At 39.7% G+C, this 16,737-nt stretch overlaps 2 protein-coding genes across 2 annotated transcripts in view; one reads left to right on the top strand and one right to left on the bottom strand.

Annotated features, from left to right (window-relative positions):
* Positions 1–16,737, bottom strand: part of LOC126565343 (glutathione S-transferase 1-like) — a 190,646-nt gene that overhangs the window by 161,897 nt on the left and 12,012 nt on the right. The gene's annotated exons all lie outside the window — the stretch shown is intronic.
* On the top strand, positions 669–16,089 carry LOC126565800 (epidermal growth factor receptor substrate 15). The gene is made up of 12 exons (XM_050223010.1): positions 669–733; positions 1,303–1,347; positions 2,467–2,703; positions 2,776–3,651; positions 3,899–4,051; positions 4,116–4,205; positions 6,308–6,370; positions 7,372–8,028; positions 8,764–8,952; positions 9,246–9,344; positions 14,847–15,192; positions 15,255–16,089. The coding sequence occupies exons 1-12, from the start codon at positions 716–718 to the stop codon at positions 16,085–16,087; spliced, it is 3,606 nt and encodes a 1,201-aa protein (XP_050078967.1). The 5' UTR covers positions 669–715; the 3' UTR covers positions 16,088–16,089.

Here is a 16,737-nt window from a genome sequence, read left to right as displayed (position 1 = left end):
AATGACAACAAAATAAAACATTCGAACAAACTGGTAAAAAATTGTTTCGATATTGTGTTTGCGGTTGTTAAATTACACTATCGGTTTTATTTCCTGCAAGAGCCAGAAAGCATTCAATCGCGTTGCACATAATATTTATTTAAAAAGACAAATCAAAATTTGACCAGCAACCTAAACCACAGTGTGCCACTGCAAATCTGCCACCGTTTGACAGCGCCCACTCTCTCGCTCACACGCACACATGCTAAACAGAGAACAACAATCGGAAAAGCTCGAGCTCTTGCGTCAAAGCTGTCAAACGGCGCAGAGAAGGCAAAAAAGTGCGTACAGTGCGAAAGCAGGAAACACTTTTCGTGTTCGTCCTAAAAATTCACTGTGAGATTGGTGTTGTGTGTTGTGAAGCTAAAGACAAACAATCCTCTATCGCATCTTGGCAAGATAACACGACTGCTACTTGCACCATTATTAGTATTACGTCCCGTGTATCTCGTCGTGTGCATCTCACACGGAGGGGCCCCTTTTAAGCAGTAGCTTTCTTGATGTACGGACCGTTTTTTCGGCAAAGGAAGATACACACAACAGGCGAGCAGCAGCAGCAGCGGCCAGAAGAAAAAACCATAATACCCCAAACCTAAGAAAGCCCACCGAGAACCGATCGATTACGCACTTGTTCATCACGTCCTACGGCAGCAGCAACACAATCCATCACACAATAATGACCGACATTGCGAAGGTAAATTCTGGCGTGGCTCTTTTCAGCATCGTTGTGTTTTGTGCTTTTTCGTAGAAGTGAGCTAAAGAGGGTTTTCGCACAAACGCATATGTGATCCTTTGCGGGGTCGGTGCGGTCAGAGGTCAAAAAGAATCGATTCTTGGATTATGGCGTGAGGAGGTGGACAAGATACAACAGAGGGTAGAAATTTTATTGGGATGAAGAAATCACTCAAACGGTGTGGTGCTTTACAACACACGCCCTTTTATGTCGCCCAAGCGCTTATCAGTGTGTGGAGTGGAGAAATGCGTTGGAGTGAATCGAAGCTTCGGATCGGTCCATGTATCGTTGGCTAAACACAGCCCATTCCAACGCAAACTATTCGTCAGAAGTGAATCGAATCTTTTGCTACACAAGCTTATCGAGTGAAGTGACCTTAAACAGTGAAAAAGTAACAAAAACAAGTGACGAACAGATTTAAGTTTTGTGATGTACAAACATCGATAAGGTGTTATCGGATCGATTGCCACTAGAATGTGTATGTCTAATTGTTTGTGTACTTTTCTGTCTTTCTCTACGGTCATCTACAGATCGCAGGAGACCACATCCTGATATACGAGGGTTACTATAAACAGGTGAGTTGAAGGAAAAACAAAATCAAGGCTAAACATATTCCACGCATTCCGAGCACCAAATCAGGAGATCCCTTTAACGATACAATCAAACGATTTTGTTCGACTAACATTCTATATACATGTTTATCAAGGATTTTAAATCTATTCATGCGAGACAGGCGAATCATTTTTGCAATGCCATTAGAACCAAGTAAAGGCACTGATTCTGTGGAACATTTGACCTACCTTTTTTCCTTCCAAAAAACATTTACCCGTTGCAGGAAAATCGATAAATGGATTAGTGCGTGCTAAATATACACTGTGTCAAAAAATTGCCAGCACAGGAAGTATCTTTTCAAACTTTGATTATAAAAATAATATTTTTCATTAGTTAGGATAACAAAATTTAGTTAGAACAAAATAAATAAAAGCGATACTATAAGGCTGGTGTTTTCATTAAAAAAAAAACAAAAGCAGCGATGCGATTTCCTGCCTTGCAAAGTTGAATTATTCCTGCGTCAATGATCTCGTTAATAAAGGCGACAAGTTGCCCAAAGTTGCAGGCGTAGCAAGTTGTACGCGATTTTTAGTTCAAAATGTGGTTCATGCCTTCTAGAAGACCAAATCCCTGGAGACTCCTGCACCCCTAAAATCCGTAGTTTGGCATCTCCAAAGTTGTACACAGCCTGACAATGTAAACAAATATCAAAGTCAGTTCGCTAGCAGTACAAAATGCTTTATCCATGTACAGGATATCGAGGTTATATTGCACGGAAGAAGCCGGAAAAACTGTTAGAGTATGCTCAAAATTATTTGTTCAAACTTGATTGAATATGATTTAACAATTATTTTGTATCCTTGTCTTTTTGCTGTACGGAAATATTTTTGACTCAGTGTACGTGCCGGTAGCAGTTTTAGAGGGGGTTTTTCAAGATGTTTTTAAGACTAGTTTGAAATTTTCTCGTTAAAATGATTAGCTCGTTAACATGGAAATCAATTGTATGATTATTTTGTAGAATTTCTCTGAACAAAAAGATTTGTAATGAATAAAATCCATCCTTATTGCGTAACATAAAAACAGCTTAACGCTTGATGCCATATATCCATCATATATCATATATCCATATCTCACCCCGAAAGCTGGATCCAAAAGAAACGAACGAGATCGGTGCACTAGCGGCAGCCAAATTCCTCAAAAAGTCTGGCCTTAGCGATGTCGTGCTCAGCCGGATCTGGGATCTGTCCGATCCAACCGGCAAGGGTTTTCTCACCAAGGAAGGCTTTTTCGTCTCACTCAAGCTGATCGGTTTGGCACAGGAAGGTTCAGATATAAGCATCAAAAACATCTACAATGTCCTTTCGAAACCTCCACGGGTGGTAAGTTGCATTCAACCAACTTTACTGTTCTGCTGTTAATTTTATTTTTCTCCTTCGAAATCGAAAAAATAGGGCGACTTACCAAAGCCACCGGCACAGGTTAAACTGCTTCCTGCCGAAAGTACAGACTGGTCGATGAAACCGGAAAAGCGGCAACAGTACGAGCAACTGTTCGATTCCCTCGGTCCCATGAATGGGTTGCTGCCGGGTGCGAAGGTTCGCATTACGCTGCTAAACTCCAAGCTACCGATGGACACACTCGGCCGTATCTGGGATTTAGCTGACCAGGATCGGGACGGTAGCCTCGACAAGCATGAATTCTGTGTCGCCATGCATCTCGTGTACGAAGCGCTCGATAAACGAGCCATCCCTGCCGTTTTGCCTCCACAGCTACAGCGCAACTATGGCGCACCATCGAACGGTGCCGGATTCGACGCGTTCGGTAATGGAGCTGCCGATGGCGGGGGTGGTTTTGTGGCCAACTTCCCGACAGACATTGCACCACCACCGGTCGTACCGCCGCTTCCGGCTGCACTCGCACGACCACCGCCACCGATGACGGGAGGTGGCGGCGCCGCACCGATCATTCCACCCGTACCGATGGTACCGCTCGTGTCCGCACCGATCGAGGTGACCAGCTGGGTTGTGTCACCGTTGGAGCGTTGCAAGTACGAAGAAATCTTCAACAAGAGCGATACCGATCGGGACGGGCTTGTGTCGGGACTGGAGATTAAGGACGTTTTCTTGCAGTCGGGCGTGGCACAGAATATGCTGGCCCACATCTGGGCACTCTGTGACACGAACCAGTCGGGCAAGCTAAAGCTGGAAGAGTTCTGCCTTGCTATGTGGTTCGTTGATCGAGCCAAAAAGGGTATTGAACCGCCGCAAGCATTGGCCCCGAACATGGTACCGCCCAGTTTGCGTAAGAGTTCGCTCATTCAAGCGCAGGTGAGATTAAAAACCGCTTTGATTAGTAACTTAACGAATCTTTTTGGAAGAGTCATTCATCGTCATTCAAATCAAGAATCGACTCTTCAAAGATTAGTGAATCTTTAAATATTTAGAATAGATTCAGATTCATTCGATCAGCTGAAACATTCATTCAGATTCATGAATCTGAATCAGATTCACCCAACACTAGTTTTGATTGTTGAATGCTAACTGTACTAACTGCAAAACACTCTCGTCGGCTCAGGAACCAGCACAGCCAACCTACAGCAATCCGGAGCTGGAAATGATATCCAAAGAAATAGACGAGCTTGCGAAGGAGCGTCGCCTGCTGGAGCAAGAAGTCGCCCAGAAGGAGGCTGATGTGCGAATCAAGAGCGGTGAACTGCGTAGTCTGCAGGTAAGAGCTTAGATGTTGTCCTGTCTTTCCAGCCTTACTAACTCGATTTCTCTTTCCGCAACAGAGCGAATTGGACACGTTAACGGCAACGCTGAAGCAGCTGGAAAACCAAAAAGGTGAAGCGCAGAAGCGCTTGGATGATCTTAAGAATCAGGTAAGCAGCGAATGAGAATGCACACAAACCGTATCCTTTACCAACTATCCTCCTAACCTAACTGGTGTGGCATGGACCCCACCGCACACTCCTAACACAACGGGTCCTCCCAGGCCTCCGGTCTGTGGTGTATTTAGTTCCTTTTTTTTTTCTAAAATGCTAAAATCTAACCAATGAAAAGTGTAGCACCCTTTTAGTCCTAACCTGATACTAATGTCCGGATGCTATTTCCGTACTGCATTTCTTGCGAGATTTAATTATCTCTTTTTTGGAGCATCAGTTGTGATTGCTTGCTGTGAGCGCATGGTTTTTGGGTGTTTCTACGGAGCTATGTAAATTTATCTTATCAGTCTCGCGATTTGTACTCCGATCACCCCATCCCGTGCTTGTTCTCGGCGATAATGGCCAGTAACTGAAACAGAAATTTGCTGGTGCTTTTAGGCCCAATAGCTTTATTGCTAGAACAACATTAAACCCGGGGTTTCGGTAAGCTATGTTTGTGTTTGGGTTTACAAAGTAACTGATAACTTGGCTCTAACCTTTAACAATTTTGCAATGCTCCTTCAGTTTTATCAGTTCTTAAGTATCAACTTCTAATAATGTTAGTTTTTCTTATAGTTCGATATACAATCTAATGTTATAGAAATTAATTCTGCATTTTAAACCAGTAATATTTCATTGATTCTCGTCCATATTTCATTGTACGATATTTCATTCACTCCATTATAATTTTAATCTGTGCTTGATAAATTGACCCAATTTCATTTCTTTTTTATTTATTTTGTTTGTAATGATTCTGTTTTTTAACTTGAATACTAATATAGTGGAATTTCATCTCTAGTTACAGTATGTTTCAAATAAAAGAATCTGCATTATTTTGCCTTTTAATGCTAACACGAATCACAATTAAAATAATAATAAGGACGTTTTAACGAAAACAAAAATTAATTTCTCCCAAATAAAAAGTTCGCCACAGCAAAAACTAGATATCAGTCAATATAAGGCGTTTTATCATCATTTTATGTTCTTGTTATTCGTTGGTGTTACAACCTTGGGAGATCATGTCCTTAATTTTACGTGCAGCTCGATAGTTATCTCTGCGCACAGGAAGACAATCCAGACAGGATGTTACATTCACTCCTGTCATCGAAAGACAGGTCCGGGTATCGATTCCCGTTTACGCTGTCGCCCTGTACTAAAGTCCGACCATCAAACTACGACTTTAATCATGTCAATGAAGCTAGAAATAGCAAATCGAAGCCTCTTAGCCAAACTGAACGTTGTAATGCCAAAGAAAAAAGAAAAAAGAAACGGACATTGACGCATACTGTGCCAATGGACAGTCAAAAAGTGTTTGAAAGTTCATAACGATCCAGTTGAAGAACCAATGTGCTTTGCGATTAATCTGGTCGTACAGAACAAATTACTTCGTATGAAGCTTTGATGTTGTGTCTTCTAATGGCAAAGAAAATATTCGGGAATACTTGTACAGAACACATAAGAGCTCGAAGTTGCCTTCGGAAGCAAAATTTCATCCTTGAGTAACACAAGATTTCAGCTCTTTTCATCCTATGGTTCAACTTCATCCTATACACATTTGAAACATACTATCCAATTCCTTTTCTGTCAATTAAAATAAGTTAAATACAATCCTATGGCAATCAATTTATATTTGATCATATTTTGCGCCGTAGAATAATACTGTTTATTGTAATATGAATGTTGTGTTATTAAACCTTTAACCAGTGCATATAGTGAATAATGCATAATAGTGAAAACATTTGAAAACAGCTAACACGGTATGATTAAATTCATACGAATTAACTAACAGCGGTACTAAAACCAACCCAAAAAAAATGCCTCAACAACTAACGTGCATTTACTCGTTTATTTAAATGAAATTGATTTATCGTTATGCGCTTAATTTTTTTGCTCGTATCTTCTTTTGCAATTGTTGGGTTTTTATATAACTTCTACTACTACTACTACTACTACTCGTGCGTATGGTTTGATCTGTGCTTGTGTCAACACATCCTGAATAAAAACAAAACATACAAAACAATTATCACGAATGGGTGGTGTGCCACATTTGTCACTACTAGCAAGTAGATGTAGATCAAGCCTTGCTAGAGGTAGCGTCCAGCATTGACGAAGCTCGTCAACAGGTTCGTTTGATTTTATGATTTCCCTCTATTTATCATTTCATTTCGTTTCTGTTTTGTATATTCCTTTAGTGGTTTGTGTATGTATCATGTGTGCCGCCTATTATTCATCATTTTCCCCGTTTGATTTGCATTTTTTTCTTTCCCTTTTTGTAACATTGTTTTTAAGACCTTTATTTCTTTCCATTGAAAATTATGTACTTCATTTTTTTGTGCGTTGGTTATGGTTTTCATTTTTATTAGTTTTTTTTTGTGTTATTTTGTTTCATGCGTTTCTCGAGTCCGGTCAATGTGGCTCAATTTTATTGGTTTTTTTTATTGGTTCTGTTTTTTCTACATTGTTTTTGTGTTGTACAATCTAATTTAATTTTTATTATGCTTTCTTATTATTTTATTCTCAATTGGCATACAGTTTGTTATATGTTTCTTGGGGAGTTATTGATAAAATATTACAATTTTTGGACGACAAATATATATTTTTTTTTATTACTTTTATATAATCTATTTGATTATGAATATATTTTCTCTGTTTAGTCTGTAAGGGCAATGAAATAGGATTCTATTTTAATAGCAGAGATATGTTCTCAAACTATTTAACTTTTCCACTGCGGATGAACAATTTATTAATGGAGCATTATAACCACCTTGACCGGACAGTTGTGAAACGACTTCCTTATTCCCTTCCCATGTGTTTCCTGAATCCTAGCGATTGAAACATCAACCATATAATCCATTCCTTCAAGTATATATCAGGTGTGCAAATAAGCCTTTAAGCAATCATCACTCATCAATCATCAATCATCAGAAAACACGAAAAATGCAATAATAAATTTCAAAATAGCAGGAGCTTTTCTTGCGCACCTAATATATAGCAATTGTTTTACATGTTACTCGTTTTTAATTGCGCTATACAAATGCACTTATACATTTCTTTTTATTCTTATTGTGTTTCCGTTACCTATCGTCCGGTAATACAAAAAAACACACCCACACACAAAATACAGGTGACCAAAATACGCGAACAGTGCCAGAAGCAGGAAGCCACGCTGAAGGAGCAGGAAGGTGAGCTGGACTCGCGTCGTTCCGAGCTGCAGAAGCTGAAAGACGAAGAGCAATCGCTCGAGAAAGAGTACAATTCCAGCACCAAAGAGGTCGACCGGTTGACGTCTCAGCTGCAGGATACGCAGCTGGAGATCAGCCAGGTGAAGGCCATGGTTACTCAAATACAGGAGTACCAGCGTCAGATGACGGACGCACTGTCAATGTTCCGTTCGGCGATCGAATCGAATGATCCGATACTGGTGTCGGATTATTCGCTCAAGATAGAGCCCGAGTTCCGCGAGGCTAAGCAAGCGCTGGAGGAGAAAGAGGTAGAAAATGCGAACAAGCGCGACCCGTTCGGTGATAATAGAGCGAATGGGTTTAGCGCGGGCGAGACGGAAACGGGCTTTGGGGATGATTTTAAGTCGAACGGTTTCACCACCCAGTTCGACGTTGGTTCGAATGGAGGATTTCACAGCACGGCGGGTGGAGGTTTCGGAGACGATGGGTTCGGTGCGTTCGGTGCGAAGACGAATGCTAGCGGTGGTGCTGGTGGTGCGGATCCGTTCGCATCAGCCGGTGCCGATCCTTTCGGTGAACGGAAAGGGAGTGCTGCAGAGGTGAGTAAAAGCATGTGAATGAAGAAGAGGTGGTAAAGGATAAAATGTAATATGTCTACGACTTGACCAAAACGATTTTCTAAAATTACTCTGAGTACACGTGAATTATGAGTTATATTGTCAGTTCACTCAAAAGCTACAATTGTTTTATTTAAGTGAACAGTGTTGCTTCAAAAACATTATTTGCCTGGTAGTCGTTGATCATCTGGGGTTACATATCCTATTCTCAACTATTAGCTATCTGGAAAAGAAGTTTTTGAAATCTTGTTAGAAACTATAAATACATGATTTTTTTTTTCTCCTTAAATGTACATATCTTCTTTTGTTTAACGTTACAAAACTAAGCCTAATTACCTGGACAAGCGAGCTAACTCTAAGTAAAACCTGTTGACCAGCTAACATCATAGAGTACCGTTGTAGTAGAATCGAGAACAAAGATTGATATTGAAGTTGCCCGACAACTTTGGATAATGGTTTTAAAATAATTACCTAAATTGTTCTCAGAATCGGAGGCTCGGAGTAGCGCAGTGACACTGCTCTTCTTTTCGATCTCCTAACTTTGAAGCAGAGTATCTCATAAATCTCCAAGAATAGCTGTAGTCATAAACCGTGAAGATTGTAGACCTAGTAAACCCAACAGGACTCAGTTACTACTAACTTTGTACGCCTTTTTTTTTAGTAAACCCAACAGGACTCAGTTACTACTAACTTTGTACGCCATTTTGTTTATTTTAGCCCGCCAAAGATGAGTTCGGATGCGATCCATTTGCCATACTGCACGCACCGACCACTGCCGGTCACGCGCTGACACCTAGTCCCAGCAAATCCGTTGCACCACCGCGGCCAGAATCGCCAAGCCCAGCCCTGCCACCGAAGAAAGCGAAGCAACCACCACCGCGTCCGGCACCACCACGACCAATGCAGGTAAGTTAGCTATGCTCCGTTTGGGCTCCGTTTCATTGGTAGTGTGTCGCTTTTCACGGACTGTCCTTGAGAGTAGCCTATAGTTGATGGGAAGTAGTACGGTACTAATACACACACACACACTTGTAGCATCTTGTAACCGTTTGTTATCTGTATTTTTTCTTTCTTTCTATTTCTTTCTTAACCTCTCCGCATAATATCTTCTTCTAACCTGACACAAACATATCTATCGAACTGTTGGACAATTTTATCCTGTCCTCTGCGCGCAATCACATCACATACGTGTACGGTAGGGCCCTACGCCTACCAAACCTGCACCACCGGCGTCGGATGCATTCGGTGATAGTAGCGGCGGTGGCAGCTTTGCCAACTTTGCCGACTTCGACAATAAGGTAGTTATCAACAATCAGATTATCTATCGTTTTGGCACGAACCCTAGGTGGACATGACACGCAGCATTCACTCTGCATCGGAATTCGTTTTTCTTTCCACCTTTTGCTCCACATCAAGCCATCGTTTCGTTTTCCTCTTCGCTCGTTTGTTGTTCTCTTGTTATATTTTATTTTTATTCCATCTTATCTCGCTTCAACGTCATCTTGCACGATACACTACCTTCATGTTATGGCGGTTTCCTATTTACTTACATTTATTCCTAGCACAAATGTTCTTTTGTATAGTTAGAACAATTCATTTTGTTGATTTTAATATTTTACCCTATTATTCTTCATATTCTTCACCATACTCCACGAACTAACTACTAATGATATCTTTATTATCACTGTAGAACAAACTCGTATTAACACACCAGATGCATGCTTATTTCTTACAGCTTGAGCTAGAGTGTAGTAATATAATCTAACAAAATTAATAATAAATTAATTGCGTTACTTATTTGGTTGTTGTGTTTTTTTAATAACTTAACTTTAATTAGTTTATAGTTTTGGTAGGTGTTTTTTTTATATTTTTTATTGTATTTTATCTCTTGTATATAAAGGTATAAAACATTTATTATGCTGTACATTAAGTTCGCAACTCAGATCTCGCTGTTTTTTTTTAAGGAAAATGTTTGATTATTTTTAAAACAATGATACAAAATTACTCGTTCAAAGTATTGACCTTCACGTGCCTAAACTTTTATCCATCTTTTTGGCAGAGCATGCATGCCGTCCCAAAAACCTGTTGTTAATTGGACGCGTCTTATCCACGTATCGTGCCATTTTTGTATTTCCTTGTGTGATCTGAATTCTGAAAGATCTGGTGAATTTGGCTGGCGGGTGGAGTAGAAGAAGAAAACACTTCCTGTTGTTCGGCTGCAGCAGTTGTTATAGCAGTTTCAAATCATGGGGGGCCCAGTTTTCCACGCATGCATTCTTATCGTTCAACACCATCAACTGATCGTTGCCAAAGCTTGGCGGTATTTCCTTCACGCATACTGTCGTTGACATCGAAATCGCCAATTTTAAAGCGCCGAAACCAATCACGGCTTCGGCGTGATTGGCACCAAGCAACATCTTCGTCAACTTGTTGAGGAGATGATGCTCCAGAGCAGCTGTTTTCTTCAAATTGAAGAAGAAAAGTAGCTCTTCCCGCAAAAGATGGTAATTTGGCATGCAATTCAACATTTTCCAGATAGCATAAGTCACAATATACTTAAAAGAAATAATAAAATCCTCAATCTTACGATACAGTTCGTTTACTATGTTCAGATAGGTCAATGATGTGATTACAAGTGATAGTTTTGTTTACAAACAGCGAAATTTTAGTTGCGGACCTAATATAATTTTATTTTCCAGTAATTTGGTAATCCTAACATCATTCCGAGTAGCGAGTACTACTGTTATCGCACATATCGTATAAATTAAATGTACAATTTGCTTCGTTAAATATCACCACAATTTCGGCACAGGCTCTTGCTGTGTGTGGCGCACCGGTTACGATATCTAACAAAGTTTTTTTCTTCTTCTTCTTCTTTTGCACTTCTATATCGTTTCATCGCGCGTTTCAGTGAATATCATCCGATAATACTAGAGCTACTAGAGTGACTAACAATTAACCAAAAATAAAAACAAAAAGCCGCAAGACGGAAGATAACAGACCTAGTAGTAGTGTACCAAAAACCGTACATCCGTGTATCCGTCTAACTAATACTCGAAACACTGTTGCACCAAATGCGCGCGCTCCATCCAAATGCACACGTAACCATCTCACAGCATCAAATAGAAAGAAGCTCACACAAAAATTTAGTCTAATTACTGCCGGATACTATAAAAAAAACTGCGAGGAAAAAGGGGAAAGCAAAAACGATGCATCCCGCCCCCAGATGCTCCATATTTTATGTTTAAGCTCTGTCTGTTATTCGAACTCCCATGCTAATATTGTGTGCTGGCATCGCGTACGGGATGTACATAGAGATAGTGAGAAAGAGTTTTAATATAACGAATCGCATCGAATCAAATCGTACCGCCGCATCATCACGTGTAATGCTCTATTGTGAGGAAGAAAAACAAAACAAGTCTAAAATTTAAAGCAGAGATACTGTCACTCAAGTATTAAAATATCGTACTTTTCCCATGTTTGGGGATGTTTAAATAGTAATAATACTGAACTGTATGAACTTAATCTCAATTGCTAAAAACTATCAAAAATACGATGGTGATGATTGGTGGTGATGTTAATATTCTTATTCTATTGTTTTCCTGTTCATTGTTAAAAACTGTAATCAAAACGACTAATTAATTAAATTAAAAAAGCCCACACATAAAAAAATACAGACCACTATTACACATGACCGTAGCACGAAAAATAATCCAAGATCGAATGCATTAGATATATCGAAAAGCATATTATATTTACCACAACGGATATTGGGATTAAATGTAAAAGTGTTAAACAAATTCTCTTGGCATATATTAGCTCTGGTAGCTTTACTCTAGAAGACAAACCTTTTCCCTTGGGTGGGGTGCTACTTTCTTTGGTTGATTTCTAGTTTTGATTGTGTGGAGCACAATTTTAATTTTACCTGGAGATAACGATTTATATGACGCCCTAGCTATCTAATCACATTCGTTCCTGTCACACACACATACGGTATGACTAATGGTGTTGTGGAAGGTCGGTTTAATTTGCCAACTGGGGTGGCCTGTGCATGCTGCGAGAAGAAATGCAGGGAAGGAGCGATATGGTTTAGGGAATTGTTTTTATTTTTTATTATTATTTGGCTGTTTATTAGAGTAGAGCGAATTGATTACACACATTTCGTTATCCTCGAATGCGAATTGGAAGCTCTGGGCACACAGCACTGTTGTTTTAAGATTCCAGTTTGTTAAAAGTACATCGTAAAATTGTAGCAATTTGATACAAACTGTGACGTCATCTTGACCGTGCAAGCATACCAACCAAGAGCGCGCATGTTCATACAGCTTTGAATCTTTCATCTAGAGTAAAATTCATCTTAAATCACACCTACACCAGATCGTTTTTTTAAGTTGCTCGCTCGAGCTGCAAAAAGGCATTTGCTATTAAATTAGAACTACTTATTCCATACCCATTAACACGCAACGTTGCAGTGAGTTATATTGGGAAAATTTTTGTCTTGATCGGGATAACAGTAAAGTTATATTGTTAATGTGCGATAATAAAATTCAAACCATGGTAAACAAATTAATTTAAAAAAACTTTTATTAGGGATTGACAACACTTCTAACGTTTGTAAAGCTATTAGATCTTTAACTGAATTTGGAAACAGGATGGTTATGGTTATATGTGTAACGATTTTCATGTACACTTCTTGTCATATGTGTATTTTAAAATTGGTGTGGCTTAATCGTCAAGGTTTGGTAATGACGCCGGTCTCTTCATACGATGGAATCGGATATAAGATCACGTCATGACTGCACCCCCGTAGGCAGGACTGACTATCCTGCAACTGGTAAACTAAGCCATGGAAAGCTAAAAATGGTAAACACGTTTCGAGGTTGTAGTGTCAAAAAGGTTGCAGCTTAAAATTGAGTCAAGGAGAGCCAGAAAATGACACGCTCTCAAGGTTGTAGTGCTAAAGAGCCGTGGAAGAAGACGAATAGATGCGTCCTTCGACTGTAAATGTTTTATGCTTGTGCCATTACATGGCCGGCAGAATCTAGCAAAACTCATTACGCCTAGAAGAGTTTCTTAGAGACTGGCGACAGAACAAGTCTATTTCATCGGTGGTATACAAATTCACAACAATCAGTCAATAACTTATTTTTTAACCTTCCAAATACAAAATATAAGGTTCAAAAATCAGCTCTTTGGATGTTTTCCTAAGATTAAAAAAGATGATTTGAAAAATAATGAACAAAATAGTTCTGCCAATCAGGTCTCTGGATGTTTTTGTCTATGTTTGTGATAAGAGATATACAATTATCTGATCTATTACGTATTAATTGATCTTGAGGAGCTCACATTCAGTCATTTCTACTTGATTCTTCCACCGTATACAAAATTATTTGAAGGATGTCCTTGAGAAAAATTTAAAAATTAATGTTTTTCTTTCACTTCTTCTTTGACTCTGCAGCCTCGGGAGATATAGGCCCGCCAATTTTGACTTCCTTGACTTAAATTGCCAGTAGATATTCAGGCCCACCATATACGAAATATCTTCCTTGGAATTGATTTCATTACTTTAAACTACACTCTGTTTTGTATGCACTTATAGACGCAATAATAATGTTGAAGTTTTATTTTAGCAAACCAAATATTACCATAATAGCATTCTATTCTGGTTTCTGGCAAACATAATCGCTTTAGTGTCATCATTAAACACGCGATGTACCAATAATTAATGTAGTATTGTGTATGCACATAATATTCGTCATTTCACGCTTAAACGCGTCGTTACAATAACAACAAAAAGCATCGAAAGAACAAATCATAGTTTCATATAGTTTAGCAGATAAGCGTTCAACACATCATACACAAACACAGAATCCCTTAGGCAATCCAATTGCATAGCGATCTGAAGGGAAAACAAAATACAGATAATAACGCAAAATCAACCCGATACTAACTCGCATCTCTTCTGTGTGTAACGGTTATTCTTTCAAAACCTATTCTATTTTTAGTGGTAATGCGTGGTGATGATCGTTTGGCTGACGTTCCCCACTAATGCCGGATGTTCTTGTGCATTCAGCGCGCTTAATCTTTATCTGCAACATATCCGAACTACTAATTCTTCTCTCTTTCTCTATCTTACTAACCGTACTTAGAGGAAGGAGTAACTAACATGCTACGAAAAGTATTGTGCATATACTCTACGAACGAATGAAAATTGTGCCCAATCAAACGCTTCTAATACAGCTGATAATCAGTTATGTTAATCGCATATATTATATGTATCGCACAATCGATATCTAGCAGACCTGTGCTCCTGAAAATGCACGTGGTGTCAGCTGTTGTTTTACTCTGCTAAAAAAACCTAATCTTAACACATTTACCATACACCTGTAAATTTGGTCTATTTTTGCTTTATTTTTCACTTCTCTTTTGGTTAAGTCTGCAATTAGTTCGTGCCAAAACTATTTCACATTTCCTTTTTTTATTTGTTTTATATTTTAGTTGTTTTCGTACTCTTATTCCTAATGTGTTTCTTGTTTTAATATAACATCCCATTATGACTTGTTCATTTTTATATGTTTCTACTTGCTCACGTATTAATTTGCTCACTTATTTCACTTTCATTTTCTTTTTTTTTCTTTCTTTATTCAATTTGATAAACAAACACAAATACACTGTTCAATGACACCACTCTGTACGAATTTGTGTGCAACAATCAAACTCAACCACCGTACCCTACACACACTGCTCTGTATCTGTTGTTTTTTGGCGGGTGGCAAATGGTGCTGTGTCCTACTAAGCAGAATCTCAAACCAGTAACTTCCCAAGCACAAGCGTCGTCATCGTCGTCAGCTTTTGCCTCGAGTGGAAACGCTTTCGGCAGCAATCGATCTCTTACCGGTGGTAATGTGTTCAACATGGCACCCTCAACCGTACCGATTACTATCGAAGCGGCCACTCCACCTACAACGACGGCTCCGGCCATTCCGGTTGCTCCGGCGTCACCCATTCCGAACCTGTCCTCAGCGCCAACACCGACACCGGTCGTTGATTTTGCAGACGATCCGTTCAAGGACTATCGGTACGAGGATCCGTTTAACATTGAGGATCCTTTCGCCGATACTGACACTAATGTCACATCTTCCGAAGGTTTGTATGCTACCCTGCTAATGTTGATGATTTACACAGTATTCTAACATAACTTTCTCTAGATCCTTTTGCATCAACAGCCACCACCAATGCGGCAAACAACAACCACATTCAATCGGACAAATTCGATGTCAAATTCACCAAAACGTCCACCAACTCGTTGGAACAGCTGGACGACCTGTTCAAGGGTGTGCGAATTTCCGGCGACGGTGCAAACGATACATCAAGCCTCAACAATACCGTCAATCGGCTTAACAACAATATTGCTGCTGTGCCGAGGACTGCCGCAGGATCCGTTGGAACGACGAAACCATTCACGCTCGATCCGTTTGATGCATTTAATGATAACTTTTCAAAAAACACCAACCAAACCGAGGACTCGCTGTTCAGCGCATTCGGTAGCAAGGAGGGTAGCGATGCTACCGACGCCGGTCTGATGATGGATCCGTTCCGCGCAACGGCAACCACGGTTCCATCTACGACTTCCGCCTCAACGATGATGATGAAATCGTTCGAGGATGAATTTTCCAAAATGGATACGAGCAATGTGTTGAACAACAATAATCTTACGATTGGATCTGGTTCCTTCTCTAGTGGGCCCGTATTTGATGCCAAGTTTGACGATGCGTTCAGTGCATTTAACACAACGACTGCTAGTACTGGTAGCGGTAGTAGTACCCGGTACGGTGGTGTTGGTTTCGTTGCCACACTACCACCACCGGCCAAGAGTTCGAAGCCAGCATCTAACGGTCCGTTAACCGGTAGCCTTAAGCGACCGGATGGTAGTGCCGATCCGCCGAAGTTGGTTGAGCGGTTTAATGCCGATTACTCCAAGGGTGAATCATTTGATGCTGATATGCAGGCGGTCCTACAGCGGTCACTGGTCGAGAAATGATCGCCCTCCCTGCATTGGTGTGTCTCTATTTTTTTGAATTACCAAACAGTTTTATCGCTCTGACCGCGGGATGGGAGGGATATCGCAATTCCAATAACGTTTAGTGATTTTCGTTTTTTTGTTCATCTTGAATAATCGAAACCTGTATAAAACATATTAGTAGATGCTAGGAGACTCTAAATGTACAATCATACATCACGGCTCCCACAAAACGTTCGGTACAAAAGTGAAGTGGTTGCATAGAAAATCGATTAATATGAGTTTATTTATATTTATCTCTCTCATATATGAAATACACATTGAATGCGAAAATTAGTAAGACGCGCAAAAACTAAAGAATTCCATCAATACCGCAACAGTCGAAAGAGATTTAGCTTTAATTTTGTTGTCGTTCGCATTTTTTGTCCTTTTTCTTTTGAAATCGTTTCCAAACACGCTGACTCGGTTCTACGACTTCTTAGAAGAGTGAGTGCACGAGTTGATTAAAGCAAAAAAAGTATATGTACTATAATTTGTGGAGGATAAATTTATCTAATAACTAAATGCTTCAGCAAGTGAGAGGAAAGGGATAAATGAATTTAATTAGTGTAAATATTGTGAGGCACGTTATTGAGCAACGAAGTTGAATTTATGCGTGAATGTTGTGGATG

Source organism: Anopheles maculipalpis, chromosome 3RL (assembly GCF_943734695.1).
Source record: "Anopheles maculipalpis chromosome 3RL, idAnoMacuDA_375_x, whole genome shotgun sequence".
Lineage (NCBI taxonomy): Eukaryota > Metazoa > Arthropoda > Insecta > Diptera > Culicidae > Anopheles > Anopheles maculipalpis.
This window is presented reverse-complemented; position numbering and strand designations above follow the sequence as displayed.

Coding starts and splice junctions, on each gene's coding strand:
- LOC126565800 (XM_050223010.1), top strand. Junction 4,052..4,115: donor GTGAACTGCGTAGTCTGCAG/GTAAGAGCTTAG, acceptor TTTCCGCAACAG/AGCGAATTGGACACGTTAAC. Junction 8,029..8,763: donor GGAAAGGGAGTGCTGCAGAG/GTGAGTAAAAGC, acceptor TGTTTATTTTAG/CCCGCCAAAGATGAGTTCGG.